At 35.1% G+C, this 23,020-nt stretch overlaps 1 protein-coding gene across 2 annotated transcripts in view; it reads left to right on the forward strand.

Annotated features, from left to right (window-relative positions):
* BRMS1L (BRMS1 like transcriptional repressor) overlaps positions 1–22,565 on the forward strand; it is a 30,220-nt gene extending 7,655 nt beyond the window's left edge. The window contains exons 3-10 of one of the 2 annotated variants that reach the window (XM_042942996.1): positions 514–641; positions 2,706–2,785; positions 15,358–15,454; positions 16,688–16,771; positions 17,911–17,975; positions 18,692–18,731; positions 19,178–19,325; positions 20,902–22,565. In XM_042942996.1, coding sequence (XP_042798930.1) covers positions 514–641; positions 2,706–2,785; positions 15,358–15,454; positions 16,688–16,771; positions 17,911–17,975; positions 18,692–18,731; positions 19,178–19,325; positions 20,902–21,019 — 760 coding nt within the window. In that variant the 3' untranslated portion in view covers positions 21,020–22,565. The remainder of the gene's footprint in view (positions 1–513; positions 642–2,705; positions 2,786–15,357; positions 15,455–16,687; positions 16,772–17,910; positions 17,976–18,691; positions 18,732–19,177; positions 19,326–20,901) is intronic. The other variant, XM_042942997.1, reaches the window with a different exon arrangement.
* The last annotated feature ends 455 nt before the right edge of the window (positions 22,566–23,020 follow it).

A 23,020-nucleotide genomic window follows, 5' to 3' on the forward strand; every position in this document is an offset into this window, starting at 1 on the left:
AGAGAGAGAGAGAGAGAGAGAGAGACAGAATCTGAAGCAGGCTCCAGGCTCTCAGCTGTCAGCACAGAGCCCAACGCGGGGTTCAAACTCAGGAACCTGTGAGATCATGACCTGAGCCAAAGTCAGATGCCTAACCAACTGAGCCACCCAGGCACCCCGATTTCTTTTGTTTCTTTTAAAAGTGTTTTAAATAACCTTTTCTCCTTGAATTGATTTATTGTTCTGCAGTTAAAACAAAACCAAACATGTAGAGTGCAAAAAAGTAGTAGCTTAGTTGTATTTTTTGTACTGAGTAAATTATTGAAGAATGATATATCTAAATATAAAATCTACTTTGTGATTATGTGCATAAAGTCAAGTAATGTAACTGAGTTTTTCACTTAAGATCAAGAAAAAAATACACTTGGTAGGTTATTAGAATATGAATGATATTAGGAAGAGATAATGTTTAAAATGGTATGTTAGCCTTTGTTGGGCTTTTAAAATTAATATTTTAATTTTTGCTTTGTTAAGACTTTATAAAGAACGATTAAGTCAGGTGGATGCAAAACTACAAGAAGTCATAGCTGGAAAAGCACCAGAATATTTGGAACCACTGGCAACTTTACAAGAAAATATGCAAATTCGTACAAAGGTAGCAGGTAGGAAAGTGAAACATCTTTTCCATTTAGTAGAATATGAACTCTTCACTAGATTTAAAAGGTGTTTGTCAAGTGAGTGTTTCTTGTTAGTGAAATCACAAATATATTTACAGTGAACAGAGCATTTCACTCAATCAGCCCACAATCATTTATTAAATGCCTCTTGCTTTCCTCTGCTGCTGTGGGATATCAGATTGCTAGCAGAGTTGTTGAGACGATACTTCCACATGTGAAACAATTAGAGACATGATACTTTTATTAAGAGCAACTGTTAGTATTTCAGTTGAATTTTCCTGTTACCTAAATTAAGTTTCAACTTAGTACTCTTAGTACTTTTCATCTATAGGAGTGACAAGGATTTTTTTATTTATAAAAACATCGACAAAACGTTTGATCAGGATGTTATGGAATAGGGAATTAGTCTTCAACTCTGTAATTTAATGATAATTTATTATTTTGATAAGTTTGGTCACTGATTTGTGGCTATGAATAAATGAAAATATACTATACTTGTATGGTTAAACTTCAGTCTTTTGTTATTATTGGAATCCAGCCTCAGAATTGTGTCCTAGCACACATGACAAAGGATACATCTGTTTGAAGATCACTTATGTTTTTTCATAGTTGGACTAAAACTGAATTTTAACTAATGGAGGTGCTGATTTTTTTTTCTTTTTGGGGGACACTAATTGATCCTCCTGTACCTATTATGTAATACCTAAAGCATTGTTCATAATAGGTTCTTTTTGTATTATTTCTACCTTAAACCAAATTTTATTCTTGAATGCTTAATACTGAATATGTAGATGATATGATACTTAACTTGCTATTTTTACAAGTTGGCTTACCACACTCTGAAAAGTAAACAAGTCCTTAATTTTCTTTGACATTCTAAAAGAACTAAGTGATGCATAAAGCTATACCCATACATACTCAAGTAACTAAGTGCATACAAAGCTGGTGAAATCTGAATAGTGTACAGAATGTATGAATGTCAATGTCTTGGCTTTGATATTGTACTCTAATTATGTAAGATATTATCATGGGGAAAACTGAGTGAAAGGTCCAAGGGAACTACCTGTACTATATTAAGTTGGCAACATTTTGTCAGTCTATATTCATTGCAAAATAAAAGTGAAAAAAAAAGAGGTTAAAAGAAGATAGTAAAAAAAAAAAACAAAAAACAAAAAAACAACTAAGTGAGACTTACTGGATATTTAGGAAGAATTACTTGAATCAGTTATTCACTTTTCTACTATGTGGCCTCTTGTACAGAGAATATTGTGTGTGCGAATGTGTTGCTAATGGCACAGTTCCAGATATCTGTCCCATGCCTTTACTGTATAAGAAAGAATCACATTTCTAGGGTCAACTATGGGACTGAGTTTGGTGTATACATCTAGAGCCTTTGTTTGCCATTTTTGTGATGGTGTATTTGCACGCCACGTTTTATACTATTTTGCACTATTGTTTCATACTATTGCTTTCAGGTAGCTTGAAGTGAAACTCTCTTGAGCATCCATTCTCTAGAAAAATCAGGAGCACTCAAACATCATTATCAGTTTATACATTTTGTTGTATCAGTTTATACATTAATCCTTTTGGAAGGTTTGGACTCTGAAAATAATAGTTAAAAAAAATAGTGGTTTTGTTGGTTATGGTATCCACTTGTTACTTGGAGAATATGTGATTAATGAAACCAGAGTTTATTGACTATTTCCATTATGAGTCCTGAGAGATTACTTTTCATAGGAAAGGAGTTTTATTTTCATTTTTCTCATTCTCTATCAAACATTTTAGGAGTATTCTTTAGAAGAATGGAGTAAGAACTAAAATTTGCAGTGTTGTTTCTTCCTCGCTCTTAAATTCTTAATTCTCTAGGCTGCTTTGATATGGATTTTAACTGAGCCTTTTTATTTTCAATTTTTAAAGATTAAGTTAGAATCACTTGTCAGTTTCTTCCTGACTCATCTTATAAAATACAGTTGGACAGAATTCCTGTAGGGAAGTGTTAACGAAACTCATTAATGCTAACGTAATCAGAGTAATTGTGTTTGGTTGCAGGAATCTATAGAGAGCTCTGCTTAGAATCTGTAAAGAACAAATATGAATGTGAAATTCAAGCCTCTCGCCAGCATTGTGAGGTACTGTTATTTTACTTTTACTTTTAATCTAATTTCAGCCCTTCAAGTCTTTCTGAGTGTGGTAGGTAAAGTAAATAAAATAAGTGAAACAAAATTAAATTGTGCTTTAGTTTATCACTTGTATGATTTTTTTTTTTAATACAAGTGCAGCAGAAGCTGTATTGTAAATAGGACACAAAGAAGGGACCATAGAAAAGAATGAAGGGAGATAATTTTAGAAGTTTTGCAACTGTTACCTTAAAAAGACTTTGTCATGATCGTGTCATTTGGCATTGCTGAAAATATTAGTGTAATTAGTATAATATTCAAGTTTAGACTAAAAAAGTGTGAATCTAGTGGTACAGTTGGAATGTTGGGCTTATTATTAATTTGACTCTCTAGATCTATTTCCTCATCTTAGGACAGAATTCTCTATTTATGGGGAAAAAATAGATGTATTTTTCTCTATGGAGAAAGTCTCTTTGGATAGTGTTTAAAACTAGTGCTCATTTTGCAGATAACTTTTCATATAACATAGGTAAGATCATAAATACATTAGTGGAAATAAGATAACAAATTCTGTCATCATTCTTATCTTTTATTATTTTATTCTATCTTTGTAAATTATTAAAATATTAAGAGTAGATTAAAAAAATGGTGGAATGTGTTTCATTTTATTCATTCATTTATTTATTTATTTGTTTGTTTATTTATTTATTTAATTTATTTTTGAGAGAGAGAGAGAGAGAGAGGGAAGGACAGAGAGAGAGGGAGACACAGAATCTCAAGGAGGCTCCAGGCTCTGAGCTGTCAGCACAGAGCCCTATGCAGGGCTTGAACCGATGAACTGTGAGAACATGACCTGATCCAGTCAGACAACCCACTGAGCCACCCAGGCATCCCTCATTTTCTTGATTACAGCTGAGATGAAACATCTTTTTGATGTTTACTGGCTGCTTGGATTTGTTTTCCTAAGAAGTGCCTGTTCATATCTTTTGCCTTTATGTTGGGCTGTTAGTGTTTTCCTCATCAACTGTAGAGGTTCTTTATATATTCTGGATATAAATGCTTTGCTGGTTATGTGCTTTGCAAATATTTTTACCCAGGCAATGGAATGTCTTTTCACTCTTTTTGATAACTTGGTGAACAAACGTTTTACATTTTAATGTAGCTGAATTTATCATCTTTCCTTTATGATATGTGCTTTCTATGTCTTTCCCATTTTGAAGTAAAAAAAAATGTATTTTGCTTTTAAACGTTGAAATTTTGCTTTTTAACGTTTAGATTGCTAGACTACCTCTAATTCATTTTTGCATGTGGTATAAAGTATGCATCTAATTTGTTTTTGCATATGGATAGGTAACGTCGACACTGTTTATTCCATACTCTGTTGTTATACCAGGAATCAGCAATTCCATCTTTTTCCCCCATCTTTTTTCTTCATCTTTTTTATATCAAATGTCCACTTATATGCCAGAGTGTTTCTAGCTGTTTTTTTTTTTTTTTTTTTTTAATGTTTATTTATTTATTTTGGGGAGGAGTGGCATAGAGAAAGAGAAAGAGAGAGAGAGAATCCCAAGCAGGCTCCGTACTGTCAGCGCAGAGTCCAGCACAGGGCTTGATCTCACAGACTGTGAGATCATGACCTGAGCTGAAATCAAGAGTCAGACACTTAACCAACTGAGCCACCCAGACACCCCTGTTTATAGCCATTTAAATTTGTTTCATTTGTCTGTTTGACTGCTTCTGCACTGGTAGCATAATACCTTGCTTTCAGTCTAGTAAGTCTTGGTAGTTCAATAAACTGATAATTTTACCTTGCTCTTCTTATACTTGTTATTGTTAAAATTTTTTGTTCTTGTTTAGTAACATCTTTTAAAAAATTTACTTTTTATTTCTTGCTGCTGTATAAAAAATCATTTTGTATATTGATATTCAACCTTATCTACTTCTCTTAATTCTAATAATTTAATTACAAACTCATTAGATTTTCCATGTGGATAGTAATGTCATTTGTTAATAATGGCAGTTTGTTTCTTCTGATCTTCCTCTTATTTGTTTTGTCTTAGTGGCACTGATAGAACATCATAAACTAGAAGCAGTGAAAGCAGATTGTGGTTGGGTTCTTGATTTTAAGGGAGTGCTTCTTATGGTTTTCCAATATTTACTGTTGGGTTTTGGTAAATACTCTTTATCAAGTTAAGGAAATTTACTTTTATTTCTTATTTTCTAAGGTTTTTTTGTTTTGTTTTGTTTTTTTTACCATGATAGTTGTTATATTGTATTAAAGGCTTTGTCTACATCTGTTGAATTAGTCATGTTTTTTGCTCTTAATGTATTTTCTAATGTTAAACCATCCTTGGATTCCTGGAATAATTATTTTTACTGTGAATTACCAGATTCAGTTTGCTAATATTTTGTTTAGAAGCTTCATTTCTATGTTTATCAGTGAGACTTAATTTTTAAGTCTCATACTGTCCTTGATTTGATCTCAAGATCCATAAAATGAGTTAGGAATATCCCATATTTTTCTTTTCCATGGAAATATATAGTTAAGATTGCATTCATCAGTTCCATGGGTGCTTAGTACATCTTGTCTTTGTATATTTTTAAACAGCCTCATACTTATAGAAAAGTTGCAAGAAAGTACAAAAGAACTTTTCTGATGAAGATGACAATGAGTTGGCAACATGATGCACCATCACCCCTGAATACAACAAATGAAGGACACTCTCCTGTATAACGATACTATAATCATCAAAATCAGGAAATGTACACTGATACATTATTACTGTCTAATCCTCAGACCCCATTTAAGTTTCAGCCGTTGTCCCAACAATACCCTTTAGAGCAAAGAGATCCACTTCGGATCACTTGTCTTTGTCTTTGCATTTAGTTGTCATGTCTTGTTTCCTTCCATGTAGAACAATTCTTCAGTCTTTCCTTGACTTTCATGGTCTTTACAAATTTGAAAATTTCAGTCCAGTTATTATATAGAATGTCAGTTTTGAATTGGTCTGCTTTTTCTTCATGATTAGAGTTGGGTTTTGCCTCTCAGTAAGAATATCACAATAGTGATGTGTTTTTTTCACTGAATTCTATTAGGTAGCACACAATTTTGACATGTACCATTATTGGTGATGTACACTTTAATCACTTGACTTCGGTGTGGTGTCTTCCAAGTTTCTCTAAGTAAACTTACTTTTTTTACTTATTGTGATTAATAAGTACTTTGGGGAGAAATACTTTGTGCGAGTATCTTATTCCTCATAACACTTTCCGTTCATTTATTTATGTATGGACTTATCCTAATTTTTTGTCTGCTTCATCTTTCAGCTACTGAAGGAGGTGTGTTAGAATTCTCCGTGTGATGGTGGATTTGTTAATACCTCCTTTATTGTTTTTTTATTATTATTAGTTTTCTTCTTTATGCCCTAAGAAAATCGACATACTGTTCTTTTCACAGTAGTAAAGTCATTCACCATTTCAGATCTGGAGGCCAAAGGTACTGATAATGAGATGCCCCACAATGCATGTCCACTGTTGTGGATTCCTTTGATCAAAAAGGATGGTACAGTCCTGGGGACTGAATGCTCATGATTCCAGAGCTCCCGGCTGAAACTTATCTCCTGTGGAATTTCTTTTATCTTTTTCTTTTTTCTTCTTAAAAAAAATTTTTTTTAACTGTGGTTAAGAACACTTAATATGAGATGTATCCTATTAACAAATATCGAGTGTGTAATACAATATTTTTAACTATAGGCACACTTTTTGTACAACAGACCTCTAGAACTTAATCATGATGTATAACTGAAACTTTATACCCATTGAACAGCAACTCTCCATGTCCCCTTTCCCCTAGCCTTTGGCAACCACCATTCTACTCTCTGCTTCTACGTGTTTGACTAGTTTGTATATCTTATATAAGTGGTATCATGCAATACCTGTCTGTATGTGACTGGCTTATTTCATTTAGTATATTATCCTCAGGGTTGATCCATGTTGTAGCACATGGCAGGACTTCGTAATTTTTAAAAAATGTTTATTTATTTTGAGAAAGAGAGAAAGAGTGTGAGTGGAGGAGAGGCAGAGAGAGAGAGAGGAGAGAGAGAGAGAGAGAGAGAGAGAGAGAGAGAGAGAATATCCCAAGAAGGCTCTTTGCTGTCAGAGCAGAGCCAGATGTGTGGCTTGATCTCTGGAACTGTGAGATCATGAGCTGAACCAAGGTAAGAGTCAGACATCCCTGGATGTTCTAATTTTTTTGACTGAATAATATTTCATTGTATGTATATATCATATTTTCTTTACACATTCATCCTTCAGTGTACATTTAGGTTGTTTTCCACATCTTGGCCATTGTGAATAGTGCTGAAATGAACATGGGAGTGCAAATCTCTTTGAGATCCTGATTTCAGTTCTTTTGGGAGTATACTCAGAAGTAGAATTGCTGGATCATTTCGTTCTATTTTTAATTTTTTAGGGAACTTCCATACTGTTTTCCATAGTGACCACACTATTTTATAATTCTGCCATCTGTGCACAAGGGTTCCAATTTCTCCATATCCTTACCAACACTTAACTTTTGGTTTTTGGGTAACAGCCATACTAATAGGTGTGAAGTGATAGCACACTGATTTTAATTTGCGTTTTTCTGATGATTAGTGATGTTGAACATCTTTTCATGTACTTCTTGGCCATTTGTATGTCTTCTTTGGAGAAAGGTCTATTCAAGTCCTAATTTTTAAATTGAGTTCTTTAGAGGCACCTGGGTGGTTCAGTTGGTTAAGCATCCTGACTTCAGCCCAGGTCATAATCTTGCAGTTCATGAGTTCGAGCCCTGTGTTGGTCTCTGTGTTGACAGCTGGGAGCCTGGAGCCTGCTTCGGATTCTGTGTCTCCCACTCTCTCTGCCCCTCCCCTGCATGCTATGTATCTCTCTCTCTCTCAAAAATAAAGATTAAAAAAATAAATAAATTGTGTTCCTTATGTGTTTTTAATATTATTAACCCTTTATCAGATACATGATTTTTGAGTGTTTTCTCCCGTTCGGTAGGTTGCCTTTCCACTCTCATTGTTCCTTTGTTGTGCAGAAGCTTTTTAGTTTGACATGATCCCATTTATCTCTTTCTGCTTTTGTTCCCTGTGCTTTTGGTGTCATATTCAAGAAATTATTGCTAAAAGCAGTGTCATGATGCTTATCCTTTATATTTTCTTCTAGGGGCTTTATAGTTTCAGGTTTTACATTAAAATTTTTAACCCGTTTTGAATTTATTTTTGTGTATAGTGTAAGGTAAGGGTCAGATTTCATTCCTTTGCATGTGGCTGTCCAATTTTTTCCACACCACCTTTGTTGAAGAGACTAGCCTTTCCCCATTATGTATTCTTTGCACCCTTGTTGAAGATTAGGTGACCATGTGTTCATGGGTTTATTTCTGAGCTCTTTTCCATTGGTCTATATTCCTGTCTTTATGCCAGTACCATACTGTTTTAATTTCCATAGCTTTGTAATATATTTTGAAATTAGGTCATGTGAAGCCTCATTTTTTCTTTCTCCAGATTGTTTTGGCTCTTTGGGGTGTGTGTGTGTGTGTGTGTGTGTGTGTGTGTGTGTGTGGTTCCATATTAATTTTAGTCTTTTTTTCTATTTCTGTAAAAAAAAATTCCATTGAGATTTTATAGAGATTGCATTGAATTTGTGAATCACTTTAGTATGGACTTTTTAAACAATATTAAGTCTTCCAGTCTAGGAAGGTCTTGATTTATTTGTATTTCTTTCATCAGTGTTTTATAGTTTTCAGTATACAAGTCTTTCATTTCCTTAATTTATTCCTAAGTATTTTGTTCTTTTTTATGCTATTGTAAATGGCATATGTTAATTTCTCATGGTTTATATATCTACCAGTTTATTTTAGAATTTTTATATTTCTTAATAAGTGTAACATTTTATCCTTTTTAAAAGCACTTTACTCTGTAACAATGATTTTTGCCTCAAAGTCTATTTTGTCTGATAATTAAAATAGCTTCTGTAGTTTTATTTGGCCTGGCATTTACTGGCCAAATTTTATTCTTCATTTTATTCTATTCTTTTTTTCTTCCAACTTTCTTATGGTATATTATAGGCATGTTATTTGTAAATAAAGAGCTAATGTGTTGATTTAAAAACTATTTTAAGAATCCCTGTCTATTAACTGGTAAATTTAGTCCAATCATATTTGTAGTGATTTTTTGATATTTAATACCAACCTGTTTTATATTTTCTATTTTTTCTGCTTTATCCTTTTTTATTCTCTGACCTTTCCTGGCTGTGTGTGATTTATTGAGTTTTAAAACTTGTTATCATACATTTATACTTTCTATTTCTATAATGATTAGCTTAATTTTTCACCATGCATATCTACATTAGAATCAAATATTAATAACTCTGTCCTCCTCTTGAATTAAAGGACACTTGAACTAACTCTAGATACTCCCGCCAAAGTACAAGTTACAGTTTTCAGTACTTTAGTTCCATTTTGCTTTTTTACCTTTCAAATGAAGCATTATTTTGATCTCCTAGATTTAGTTGACGTAGTTCTTTTTAGGTTTATGCGTACTTTACTAGTTTTTTTTGCTCACTGTTTTTGAGTTGCAACCCCTCCTTGCATATTCATTCTTTGCTTCTTGAAGAACATCCTAACATTTCTTCAGAGAGTCCCTTAGTGGTAAGCTCAGTTTTTATTTGTCCAAAATAGGTTTATTTGTAATAATTCTGGAAGGACAGTTCAAGGGGATAAAACATTGTAGGATGACAATTGTTTCCTCTTAGCATTTTTAGGGTTTTACTTTCCACAGTCTGCTTAGAAGTCCCATTTTTAGATAACTTTATTTTCCTTCCTTTCACTAGCTACTTTTAAGCCTTTTTTATTGTTGTTATTCAGTTCCTTTACAGTGTGTCTCCACAGAGATTATTTTTCTCTCCTTACTTGGATTTGTTATGCGCTCTGAATCTAAGAATTTGTTTTACACTCATTCTGGAGTTTCTCAGATATTATCTTTTCTGGTATTGCCTTTCTTTCATTTTCATTATATTTAATATAACATTATCTGAAGTTCTTCAGAGTCTATTTCTGCTGTGTGTGTGTGTTTTTTTAAATTTCTGACAAATCTCACAGCTTTTTTCCTTATTTCATGATTCTGGACTATAGCAGGCTTTATTGTTAGGAATTCTGTGAGCCTTGGACAGAGGATGTGGTTCTTCAGATAGTATCTGCTTTTATTTCTGCTAGTTTGTTTGAACTAGGCATCCTGCTGTGCCAATAGCACATCTGCTTTAATTTTTTGGCTTGTAATTTCCTAGAAGATGCAGGTAATCTATATTTGAATCTCAGATATGTAGAGGTCAGGCCCAAGATGACATATTTGCTGGAAAAACTTCTTTTCCATTTATTGCCTGACACATAGGCATTTCCCTCAGGCGAATCTTTTCTAGTCTGCCTTTTCCTTGAAGGTATAACCCTTCAGAGCTATGCAGGAATCCCAGTTCTTGTGTCCCTGCTTTGCTTAGGCCCCAGATCTTTTTCCCAAACAGCCACTAAAAACCATGCCTCTAGGTTATTGACACCTGCAAATAACCTCAAGGAAACCATAGCTTCAAACCAGGTTAGCATGCTGGTTTTTAGCTCTTTATTTTTGGTCCTTGAGGATATCTCTTACTTTTTTTAAGAGCTTAACTATACTTTTAAAAAGATGTTTGTGGTATTTTATTTAGAATATCTGTCTAGGTATGTTGGGAAGTTCTGTTTGGTTTTGAGTATTTTTTTTTTTTTTTAATTTTTTTTTTTTTTTTTTCAACGTTTATTTATTTTTGGGACAGAGAGAGACAGAGCATGAACGGGGGAGGGGCAGAGAGAGAGGGAGACACAGAATCTGAAACAGGCTCCAGGCTCTGAGCCATCAGCCCAGAGCCTGACGCGGGGCTCGAACTCACGGACCGTGAGATCGTGACCTGGCTGAAGTCGGACGCCCAACCGACTGCGCCACCCAGGCGCCCCAAGTATTTTTGTTTTTGTTTTGACAATATCTCATCTATATTGTCAGAAATAAAAGTCCACAAGGTATTTTCAAATAATATTTTTTACATAGACAAATATATTTCTTTCTCTTCCATCATTTTTCAGCTTTGAAAGTCTTCCCTCCTCCATAGAAATGCCAATTATTTACCTAAATTTCTTCTAATTTAGGTATGGCTTGTTTTTTAAATGCTTAATATTAATATTATAAATGATCTATTTACTTATATAATACTCACCAGTGGTTCAAGGGCATTTTAGACAGAGGAAATAAAGGCTGGAAGGGAACTTAGAGTGTTATAAATTTTATATTCACGCTCATTTTAATTCTTACCACACCTTATGAAAGGAATTATCTTGATTTTATGAATGGGGCTCAGAGAGGTTAAGTAATTTGCATGGGGTCACACAATTAGCAGCAGAACCAGGACTGAAATCCTTTGATGTTTCTAGTCATTCATGCAATTTACCATTAAATCTGAACTTTGTTATTCAGGGCTTTTTATTTGCTTATTTCTTAGTTCTACATTTGGCTCATATAGAAATAACTGAGAGGCACTGGAAGTGGGAAGAAGGCAGATTCACTGCCAATTGTCAAAATAAGTTTGATTAGCAGCAGGTAGAAAGAGGGGCCAGGACCAGAGATTAGACATGTTCGTGTGGGTATACATACAGAGCGCATGCCAGAACACCACAGAGGCAATCGAGTTAGCAGATGGTTTGTGTCAAAATAAGGAAGGAGATCACATTTATAGAATACTACAGTGTGCCAGACACTGGGACAGGTGGTGATGCTTTTTTTAGGTTCTCTCATTTAAGCCTCCCCACAGAGCTGGAGATGAGTGTTAAGATCAACAGCAGGTGGTGGCAAGATCTCAGACCCTGAGGGTTCAGGGTTAGGATTCTAATTTAAAAAAAAAAAAATTTTTTTTTTTTAACATTTATTTATTTTTGAGACAGAGAGAGACAGAGCATGAACAGGAGAGGAGCAGAGAGAGAGGGAGACACAGAATCTGAAGCAGGCTCCAGGCCCTGAGTTGTCAGCACAGAGCCCGACGCGGGGCTCGAACTCACAGACTGCGAGATCATGACTCGAGCCAAAGTCGGATGCTTAACCGACCAAGCCACCCAGGCGCCCCAGGATTCTAGTTTTTGAGAAGATTGAGGCTCTTTAGGGCTCTGACTTTGGTTATCTATTTATTTAATTTTTTTCTGATTATAACGTTAATAAGTACTAACAAAACTTGAGAAATAGGTCTAAAGGAGGAAATGCAACGAACTATAGTCTACCAAGCAGAGGAAATCTGTTACGTGTATGTGTGTATAATTGATTTTCATATCACTGGTATGACTATATATACTATTTTGTATCATAACTTTTTTACAGGCAGCATTTTATGAGGATTTCCCTACAGCTCTAAATACTTAGCTAATACAGCTTAAATACTTTTAAACATTTGTTTTTAGCAGGTAATGTGTGTACATATTTCTGAAAACACAGGCCTCTAATGAAACACAGCAGCCCCCTCTCCCATCTCTAAATTCTACGTCCCAGCAGCGGTTACCTCTTTTAGTTACTGCTTCTGGAATTTGCCCTCATAATTCTAAATAGTATCAGTTTTAAATATTATCTATTTGTGTCCTGTTATGAAAGCTAAAGATTCCATAATAGTTTCCCTCATCCCATTCTTACACTGTTATGTCTCAGTTTTTGTTTTTGTTGTAACTGTAAATATTGTTTGTTGAGCCAAGAGTTATACTGTGCTCAAACTGCCCTCCTTGTACAACTCTATTTGTAGCCTTGGAATTAATAATTGCTTCATTTACTTTTAGTCTTATTTGTCAATTCTTCTCAGAGCTCTAGCAGATCTATGAAAGCCCCGCTGATGCTGTTTTCCCTGTGATCAAATGCATCAGATAATCCATGAGGAGCATCCCCTTTACCCCTAGATCCCCTGTCCTCCTGCTCCATCCTGCAGCCTCCTTCAGATGCTTTCTAAGCCAGCAGCATCTGTCTTTGTGGGTGTGTCTTCACCACCACCGTAGAAATTCCTGCTAGATCTTTCCCGCTAGATCATTCCCACTAGATCTCCTTCTCCTTTTCATTTGGGTAGAGTGGCTTCTTGGGACAAGGTGTATAGGAGTAAGTTTTTTGAGACCTCTTGTATTGGTTATCCAATACAATATAACCAATTGGTTATAATAAATTACCCTAAAACTTAGTGACTTAAAACAACAATAAACATTTGTTATTTTGCAGTGTCTGTGGCCAGGAATTTGGGAGCAGCTTAGCTGATTGGTTCTGCCTTAGGGAGTCCCATAAAGATGCAGTAAAGAGGTCAGCCAGTGAAGCAGTTAGCTGAAGGCTTGACTGGGGGCTGGAGGATCTGCTTCCAAGGTGACTCACTCACAAGGCTGGCAGGTTTTAATGGTTTTTGGTTGCAAGCCTTAGTCATTTGGGTCTTTCCAAAGACTGCCTGAGAGCCCCATGACCTGGTGACTGGCATCTCTCAGAGCGAGTGATCCAAGAGACAAGACTGAAGCGACGATGTTTTTTATGACCTAGATTTCTACCACGTTCTATCCATTAGAAGTGAGTCACTAACTCCTGTCCACGTTCAAAGGGAAGTTAGGTGTGGAGATTGGAAGGATATGGGACCTTGAAGACAAATATATAAGTATTTTAAATAAACTAAATTACCTATTGAACAAAGAAGTCTCTACAAGCACCAAAGCAAGGGAATTTGGATGAGCCTTTCTTTTCTAGGTGTCCTCTAGCTGCTTCCTCAATGACTTCTTTTCCAATTCAGGAAAGTCTTTTGAGGGCTTATGGGCTTGGGGATAGGGAGACAAGGACAAAGAAATAAGACTGAGAATAGATTCAAGACACTTCTATTTGTACACTTTAAACTGTAACTTAGGGGCACCTGGGTGGCTCAGTCGGTTGAGCATCTGACTTAGGCTTAGGTCATGATCTCTCCGCACTTGTGGGTTCCAGCCCCGCATTGGGCCCTGTGCTGACAGCTCAGAGCCTGGAGCCTGCTTCTGATTCTGTGTCTCCCTCTCTGCCCCTTCCCTGCTTGTGCTCTGTCTCTCTCAAAACATAAAATAAAATGTTTAAAAACATTTTTTTAAACTGTAACTTATATCTTTAGAGATGCCTTCAAAGCATCAAACATTTCAGGCCCATTGTGGTGGTGTTTTTTTGTTTTTATAAGGAAAGTCCATTAGTGGACTCATTTTAGAATTTTTGCTTGGCCTAGAGCAAATTTATCAGTAACAAGGAAAGAGACTGCAGCAGTTAAGGTTTCATATTCTTAAAATCTTTATCACTTTCACTCTGCATTCAGAGTCCTCTTTGGTTGAAGAATCTGGATCTATTTATAGTTGTCACACTCTCTTGACTGTGACTGGGGCCTGCTGTCCATTTTTCTCTGGTATATAATGTTTCCCAATGCTTGTAGCACAATGTAGATAAGGCCGGAATATTTCATAACAGTTTACCAAAGGCAGAGGAAACAACCAAAAAGAAGTCAGTTTAGAGAGCAGCCTGGAAGATTTTTCATATGAGATCTAGTTTTAGTCTTCTTCAGCTTTGCTTTCTCTAGGTCCTGGCTCGCCTCAAATTGACAAAAGCTATCTTCTCTCTACCACTCACGAGAACCTTCAAGCATGTGTAGACTCTAAATTTCAAACCTGTAAGAGAGGACTTAATGATTCACACTTAGCAGTGCTGCCAAGTGGGTGTGGCTTGTGCCTTTCACAAGAAATCCTATCTACCTGTATTCCAATAGTCTCTACCAGAACGCCGTATCTATGTCTCAGGAGCCTACTATACTTACTAGAGTAAGCATGTGGTGGGTTGGGAATCTGTCAGAAGCTTTTTATATAACGAATCTATATGTTATACTTATGTACCTTTTATGGATTTTAAAACAAGGCATATGGTGTTTTATAATTAAGAGAACAATTGGCTAGAACTAGTAGACCTGGGTTCTAGTCTGATTTGCCAGTAAATAGTCTTTTGGATGTAGTGTATAGTTTTACGATTTTGACTATAATTAGATTGTTTTAAACGATTATAGAATTCATACTTGAATCTCTTTGTGTTACAGTGGTCTATTTTAATATGTTGAGATATTAGTGAGGAATAAAGGCCCAATTACTGTTGCAAAAAGAAAACACCCATTTTATAATGACACACTTTATAGGACAGGTTCTCCATTATACGGACAGGTAGGACCTGGTTATACTTAAAAGAGGCCATGGGAGCTTACTAGTTTTTTTAATAAACATTCATCTCCATACCACATATAAATTTAGATGTTCTTAAACAATTTAATTGTATGTGTTTAAATATGTATTTAGATTCTGTGCTTTCTGGTTTTATTTCTTTCATGTATTTGGCATTTTATCTTTAAAGGTTTTAAGTTAGCAAACAAAAGCATCATGTGTTAAAGTACTTTAAGAGTAAGTTAGTACTCACAGTTAAGATGGACTGATTTTTTATTTCTACTTAAGCATAATCTGTTTTTTTTTTTTTCAGAGTGAAAAGCTTTTGTTATATGATACAGTCCAGAGTGAACTGGAGGAGAAGATAAGAAGGCTTGAAGAGGATAGGCACAGCATTGATATTACCTCAGGTGGGAGCGCCTGGGTGGCTCAGTTGGTTAAGTGTCCAACTCTTGATGTCAGCTTAGGTCATGGTCTCACGGTCAGTCGTGAGACTGAGCCCAGCATTGTGCTGGGCTTGGAGCCAGCTTGGAATTCTCTCTCCCTCCTCTCTGGCCCTCCCCCACTCATGTGTGCTTGTGAATGCATGCTCTTTAAAAAAAAAAAAAAAAAAAAGATAATTACCTCAGGTAATGGGAATGATGTGGTGTGATATGTGTGATATTTACTTTAAGTGACACTGAACCTGTGGCTTACTGGAGTGTCTCATAATATCCTAGTCTCCTAATATAAATGTTATGTAAATGAAGTCCTAATAAGAGGGGAAAGGGGGAGGCTTCTAAAGAACTTGATAGGTTTGTGATTGTTGCTTTGATTTGAATTCACATTTCAGAAAGACAGAAAATGGAGCACATGAAAAGGGACAAAAGGAAAGTGTGACAGGAACTATAGAAGTAAGAACAGTATATTGTAAGAATAATAAAGATATTGTTATAATGTATGAATAGTATTGAAAGACAACTACAGCATATGTTCTTCCCTCTAAATCTTGAAAGATCAGGTGGAAGAAGGAATAAAAATCTTTTCTTCTTGGTAACACACAAACTAGATAGAAATTACAGGGAGGTAGATTTTTGTCTGAGAAAAAGGAAAAACTTCTTAATAATTAGATCAGTCCAGTGAGAAACTGGTATTTTCAGGGGTATTATGGAAAAGCTTTCTACAGTGGGTTGAAGATGTATTGGGTTATCCTACAGGTCATTTGTGTGTATTACTTTACCTCTTAAAAGTTTTATTTCTTGGTAGGCACAGTGGAGTCAGATGAGCCCCTATCCCTACTAGTTGGGTGAATATGAGTGACAGTTACTTTAGCTTTTCTAAATCAGTCTCCTTATCTGTAAAATTGAAATAATAGGACTACCTGTCTCAGAGATAGCTTTGAGGATTAGAGGATGCAATGCATGTAATGTATATTTAACAAAGTACCTGACCTGTGGTTCATCAGTTATTAGTCATTAAGTGCCAAGTTGATTTTTTACTTTAATAAAGGCAGAGGAAATTTTATAAATATATAGTTGCTCAGGAAATTACATAGTCACATATATATACTATCAGTGAAATTTTGCTACCATGAAATTACATAGCCTTTTCCCCCACTTTGATCTCCAGAAATCAGCTAACACTCAATTTTATTTACTTGCCAGAGCTGTGGAATGATGAGCTTCAGTCAAGAAAAAAGAGGAAGGATCCTTTCAGTCCTGACAAAAAGAAGCCAGTTGTTGTTTCAGATATCCTTTTCTAAATTTGTTTTTGCCTTGGTGCATATGGTTTTGCATTGTGCATATCTTTGTAATTTTTATTAGTATACACTGACTTTATTTACATGATTCTATAATAGGAAAAAGATGACTTCTAAAACTGAATGAAGGCAGAAGGATATAGTTTAGGATTAAGAGGGGTAGGGAGGGAGTTTACTACTCTAAAGGGAGTAGAAGTTGAGCCATTAATATGGCTTTGTAGTTCGCAAAGGCTTTGATATGAACTAGCTCTTTATAGCATGATTGTTTAATTCATATGTTTATTTTTTAACACTTTCAATGTTTCTGAAATTGGAGTGTCTTTAAAATTAAAAAAAAAAAAAAAAAAAAAAAAAAAAGAGGTTAGAGCGGGAGACAGCCAAACATAAGAGACTCTTAAAAACTGAGAACAAACTGAGGGTTGATGGGGGGTGGGAGGGAGGGGAGGATGGGTGATGGGTATTGAGGAGGGCACCTTTTGGGATGAGCATTGGGTGTTGTATGGAAACCAATTTGGCAATAAATTTCAAAAAAAAAAATATTCCCAAGATCCTAAAAAAAAAAAAAAATTAATGTTTATTTATTTTTGAGAGAGAGAGAGAGAGACCAAGCATGAGCAGGGGAGGGGCAGAGAGAGAGGAGACACAGAATCTGAAGCAGGCTCCAGGCTCCGAGCTCTTAGCACAGAGCCTGATGAGGGGCTCGAACTCACAGACTGTGAGATCATGACCTGAACTGAAGTCTGACGCATAACCGACTGAGCCACCCAGGGGCTCCGGAATGTTTTTAAATTAAAATAATATATGCTTTCGATCTTGGTGTTCCCTGTGGTGCCCTCCCCTAACCCCACTACCTTTTCCCATTCCCACCTCAATACAGTGATTAGGTTGGTGGTATGTCTTACAATCAATGATATCAAAGAATTAAGAGAATATGGTTTATAGCATCTAAAATATTGGAATATATTTATCCTGGTACTAAGTTTTTTGGAGACTAATTTGAAGTTAAAATTCAGCCTGCCAAAGGATTATGTCCAGAAATCACTGTTCTAATTCTCTGAAAAACGGAAGTTTGGAAATACAACTCAAAGTGTGAAATTCTTACAGCTAAATTGACCTTGACTTTTCCACGTCCGTATATAGTTTATATGCTACAAGATCTTGATATTCTTGAAGACTGGACAACAATTAGGAAGGTATGATTAAAGAGCAATGGAATACAAGTATCTTCTTATAGTCTACTTTTTTAAGATTCTGTGGTTTTTCACTACTACATCAAAATATTACTGTTAATATGCTTTACTTTGCAACATTCTCTTAATGGCAGTTAATACTAATACAGGTAACAGTGGATTGCAAAAATATTTTGAGAGACATGTCAGCAATTTGATTGTATTTTTTCCTGTAATAATGTAATTAATAATTTATGTAAAAGTACAGAAAAGCATTTATTTAGGTTGCCCCAAAATAATAAATAACCTTTTTGTGCCTAGTCCTTAGCCCAGTCCTGGCTCACTGAAGGCACTCAATAAATACCTGTTGAATGAATTCAAAGTGGGTATTTGAACTTTATCGTATGTCTTGTGTTCTGTCATTAAACATTCAAGAATTACAAAATTTTCTGTGCTTGTTTGAAGGTGGAGACTTATTTTTCTTAAAATTTTTCCGTTTTCAGAAACTTCTTAGTTGAGAGAGATCATTTCAGGTATTGATAACACCTCTAGGAGAAATGGTTGTTCTTTACATATACATATTCCTTATGGTCTTAGACATTAACAATTTATCAGAGTCGCTGAAGATTACATTTCACTGTTAGTTATTTGAGGTCCTGAGTAGTGTTGTATACATTAAATAGACCCCCAAACATACTTTCAGTCTGTAAACTCAGTCAATGTCTTCTTTTTTTAATTAGGCGATGGCTACACTGGGTCCACACAGAGTGAAGACAGAACGTAAGTCATATAACCTAAGTTCAGGGATCTCTTCTGTGGAGACTTGTTGGATCAGGGCCATTAAGTCATCCACATACTAAAGAGCTCTCCCCCCCCATCAGTGGTTTCGTTTCATTAGTGAACACTACTCTTGGAATTATGATGTCTTAAATCCTACTTAAAATTGGCACTCATAATTGATAATGTAACTGCTTCCCCTTCTTCTGGCACTTGTCTAGTTCACCGATGATTTATCGTACATTGTACAGCTTCATTTTGTAGTTATATTAAAACTTAGTGAATTCTATAAAGAAATGTAAGAAATTAAATTCTCTTATTTCTATTAGATTTGGACTTAATATCTAAGAACTATTTTTAGTGTTTTTTTCACATATATGCATGGATTGGTGTTACTTCTTAATGTTCTGCACTTTTGTTCTTCTGACAATGTCTTATTAATGTAACAGTTTTTGAACTGATCCCTTTAGCGCCTGTGAAACTGGAAAAACATCTGCACAGTGCTAGATCTGAAGAAGGAAGATTATATTATGATGGTGAATGGTATATACGTGGACAAACAATATGTATTGATAAAAAAGATGAATGTCCTACAAGGTAAAAACTATCATTTCAGTGTTGCTCAGTATTAAAATTTACAATTGTTGTCAATAAATATTTGCCTTGTCCGTAGTGCATTCGTAACGCACCATTATTTGCCTATGGATCCTTCCTTTCTCTTGGCATAGGATTTGTTTAGCATGTATGTACACCAGTGTTAATATTTATACACCAGTGTCACATATTAAGTTCTTGAGCACAAGCATTAACACAAGAGGAAATGTTGGAATTATTTAGTCAGGTAAGTGGTCCTATCTGTTAGTTATTATAATAGATGAATTGTCAGGGTTTTAATATTATGATCTTTAAATCAGACCATTACAAGTTTTTGGTGGGCATATTAATCCTTAACTTTTTTTTTTGGGTGTTACAGTATTTTGGACACCAAGAATGTGTATCAGTTAGAGTAGGAAAGTAATGGAAAATTCATGAAAACCTTAAGAGTAACAGTAATTACAATACAACTTGAAAACTAAAAGCTGCCTTTTAAAAAACTCAGTCTGGCTTAAGTAAGGTTTATATAATTATCTATATAGGCTTCTAAGTTGTTTTTTTTAAGACTTTATTTTTTTAAAATAATCTCTACAGCCAGTGTGGGGCTCAGTCCCACAACCCTAAGATCAAGAGTTACACACTCCACTGACTGAGCCAGCCGGGTGCCCCTATAGCCTTCTAAGTTTTATCTGGTTTATCTAAGTTTTGTCACTCATTTGGAAACTATTAATGCTAATTATTGTTTCTGTTCCTTCAGTAGTTTAGGATTTAATTCTCAGAGTGGTAGCCTTCTACAGTAAGAAGGTGTCTTTTTCTAGCTATGAATGGTAAATGAAGTGTTAGTATTTAGTGAAGAATACTCATTTTCCAAATGTGGTTTTACTTGAATTGTAATTTCATCTTTAAAATTTTAGGATCCTAGGAGCATTGTGTATAGTAACTTTTCTCAGAGAAGCCCATTGAGCTAATTACTAGGTTATATGTGATGCCCCTAGATTCTTTGCTTTATCTTACTACTTTTAAGGCATTCTCCTTACTGCTTAGCATAAATGTGATTTAAAAAGAGATGAAATAGTATAAGAGGGTTAAACACAAATCTGTTTTTAAAACTATTTCTACATACTGGATAAGTAGTGTCAAAAAAGAACCCATACAAGTACCACAGATGGTTTGATACTGGGAAATACTGGGAATTAGGGTCTGGTATTTGAAAGATATCCTACAGCCAGGGCTGATCTGAACTGGAGGTGTAATACTATATATTTAGTGTTCTTAGTTCCACTGTGTTTTCTTGGGGAGGTGATGGGGGGCTAGGGATGTAGTAGGAATGATGCGCATTTAATAGTCTAATAGTAAACATGACCAATTCTATCAAGGGAAGAAAAGAGATTGCTGAATGTGATGTTTTTGACAGCATGCCCTGCTGATAATGCAGCAGCATTGTGGTAAATGATAATTATATACCTGAATCTACTCTTACAGTCCAGTTATTTTGGTTTTATAACTAGTTACTCTAAAATGAGTGGAGGCGGCATATTGCGATTCATTCATTCCTTCCTTTTCTCCCCCCCTTTTTTAGTGCTGTAATTACAACAATTAACCATGATGAAGTTTGGTTTAAGAGGCCTGATGGAAGCAAATCTAAGCTTTACATTTCACAGCTACAGAAAGGAAAATATTCAATTAAACATTCATAATCATGATTTAAGTGTTATCTAAAGCTACCTTATTAGTGTTATCAAGTGTGATGTGCCATGGGAGTTAAAAATGTATTCAATAACTTAATATTCTCATCAAATCATGAGAGACTGTATTTGTAGGTAGTACTCTGAGTAGACCTCATATTGATATGTCAATGAGACAGTAATAAAAACTTAATCATGATCATTACATTTATTTGCCTTTTAGGTCCAATGACCAATAGGTGTATATGGTAGGGGTTTCTTACTAAACTTTTTTCTTTGTTTTTTAAAAATATTATGCAAATCTGTCTTATCTTTAGTGAACTATGTTGCTAAGTGGCTATATTTGTCTGCAGTTTCTTTGATTTTCTGTATCTTTGTCACTCATTGTGTTTGTAAATAAGCCTCATAAAATGTTTCCTATAAATGGTTTGTACTAGTACATTAGTGTTAAATCAGAATTGAAATTTAAACATATATACGTGAGTATGTATATATGGCATCATCAGCTAATTTAGAACTGATGGCCTTACTTTACAATCTTGTTTTACCCAACATTAAGCTATTGGGTCTGAAAGCTAAAGGGAGCACTTTTGTAGACTAGCAGCTTTCCTTCTCCTCTTCCTTGATTGTATGGTGGTGACCTATTTTTACAAATTACACTTAATGTTAATTAGTAAAATTAGTGTCAAGTAATAACATGCTTCTACCTATATTTCTCGTGAACCTTTAGAGGGCAGGTGTTTGTGCCTGGTATTTATGATGTGGTATATAAGTGGTGAATAGTAACCGACAGTATTGTGGTGCTTGCTGTACATGTCTGATCTTTTGAAACAGATTTTTAGTAAGCATTTTCCAGAGGTAAAACTAGGTTCTTATCTTAATTTTATTCCTAGGGCAAAGTAGACAGGGATAATTTTCTTGAATCTATTCCCAAATTAATATTTTTATCTTTGGTGTTTCTACACTTTAAGGCCACTTGGTGCAATTTAGAAAGTATTGACCTCTCTTCCCTTAGCCACATTCAAAATTAGCTTCTAAAACCTCAGGAACAGTACAAAGAATTGAAGCCCTCAATATGGCAGCACAGTTGGCTGTAGTATATGTTAGGGTACAACCAAATCAAGTATTCCTGGTGGTCTTGTGCACTTTAATTTCTGTTACAATGAGACTGAAGAGGATGAGGAAGAGAGCTACTTATTAACACTTAGGGCAGGAATATCTGCATTATTCCGTTTGTTTTCTTACTATTTTACCTCTGCAAACATCTTCCTGTGCAGATCACTACTTCACAGTTGCCAAATGTTAAAATATTTGACTTCTGAAATTCGTTATCAGGAAAGTTATGTACTTTGTTCTGTTTCTAATTAACCTTAGCAAATGTACATAATGTCATAATCCAATAGTATTTGACAGTACTTATGTATACAATGTTTCATAAGCATTTTTAATAAGATTTGTATTTTTAAATTTAGTATATAATAAAAAGATGTGTTTGAGTGTCATTTGTAGTGTCTTGAATTATGGGTGCATGAGTTCTTTATGAGTTACAACCTGTCCATCTCTAAGAATGATTTGGGCCAATTTACATGAACAAATACAGAGAACTGGAGTGTTGAACTGATGTTTCTGCTTCCCTAAACCACAATTCAACCTCTGTTGGGGTATAGATATTCAAGATGGCCAAGTAATACTTATTTTAAAAATATGCATATATGGGGCGCCTGGGTGGCTCAGTTGGTTAAGCATCCGACTTCAGCTCAGGTCATGATCTCATGGCTTGTGAGTTCAAGCCCTGCATCAGGCTTTGTGCTCACAGATTGGAGCCTGGAGCCTGCTTTGAATTCTGTGTCTCCATCTGTCTCTGCCCCTTCCCTGCTCATGCTCGTGCTCTGTCTCTCTCTCTCTCTCTCTCTCTCTCAGAAGTAAATAAACATTAAAAAAATTTTTTAAATGCATATATGTTATAGGTTAATAAACATGTACTGTATATGTTCTGAAATTCTAAATAGAAAA

Source organism: Panthera leo, chromosome B3, assembly GCF_018350215.1.
Source record: "Panthera leo isolate Ple1 chromosome B3, P.leo_Ple1_pat1.1, whole genome shotgun sequence".
NCBI classification, from domain to species: Eukaryota; Metazoa; Chordata; class Mammalia; order Carnivora; family Felidae; genus Panthera; species Panthera leo.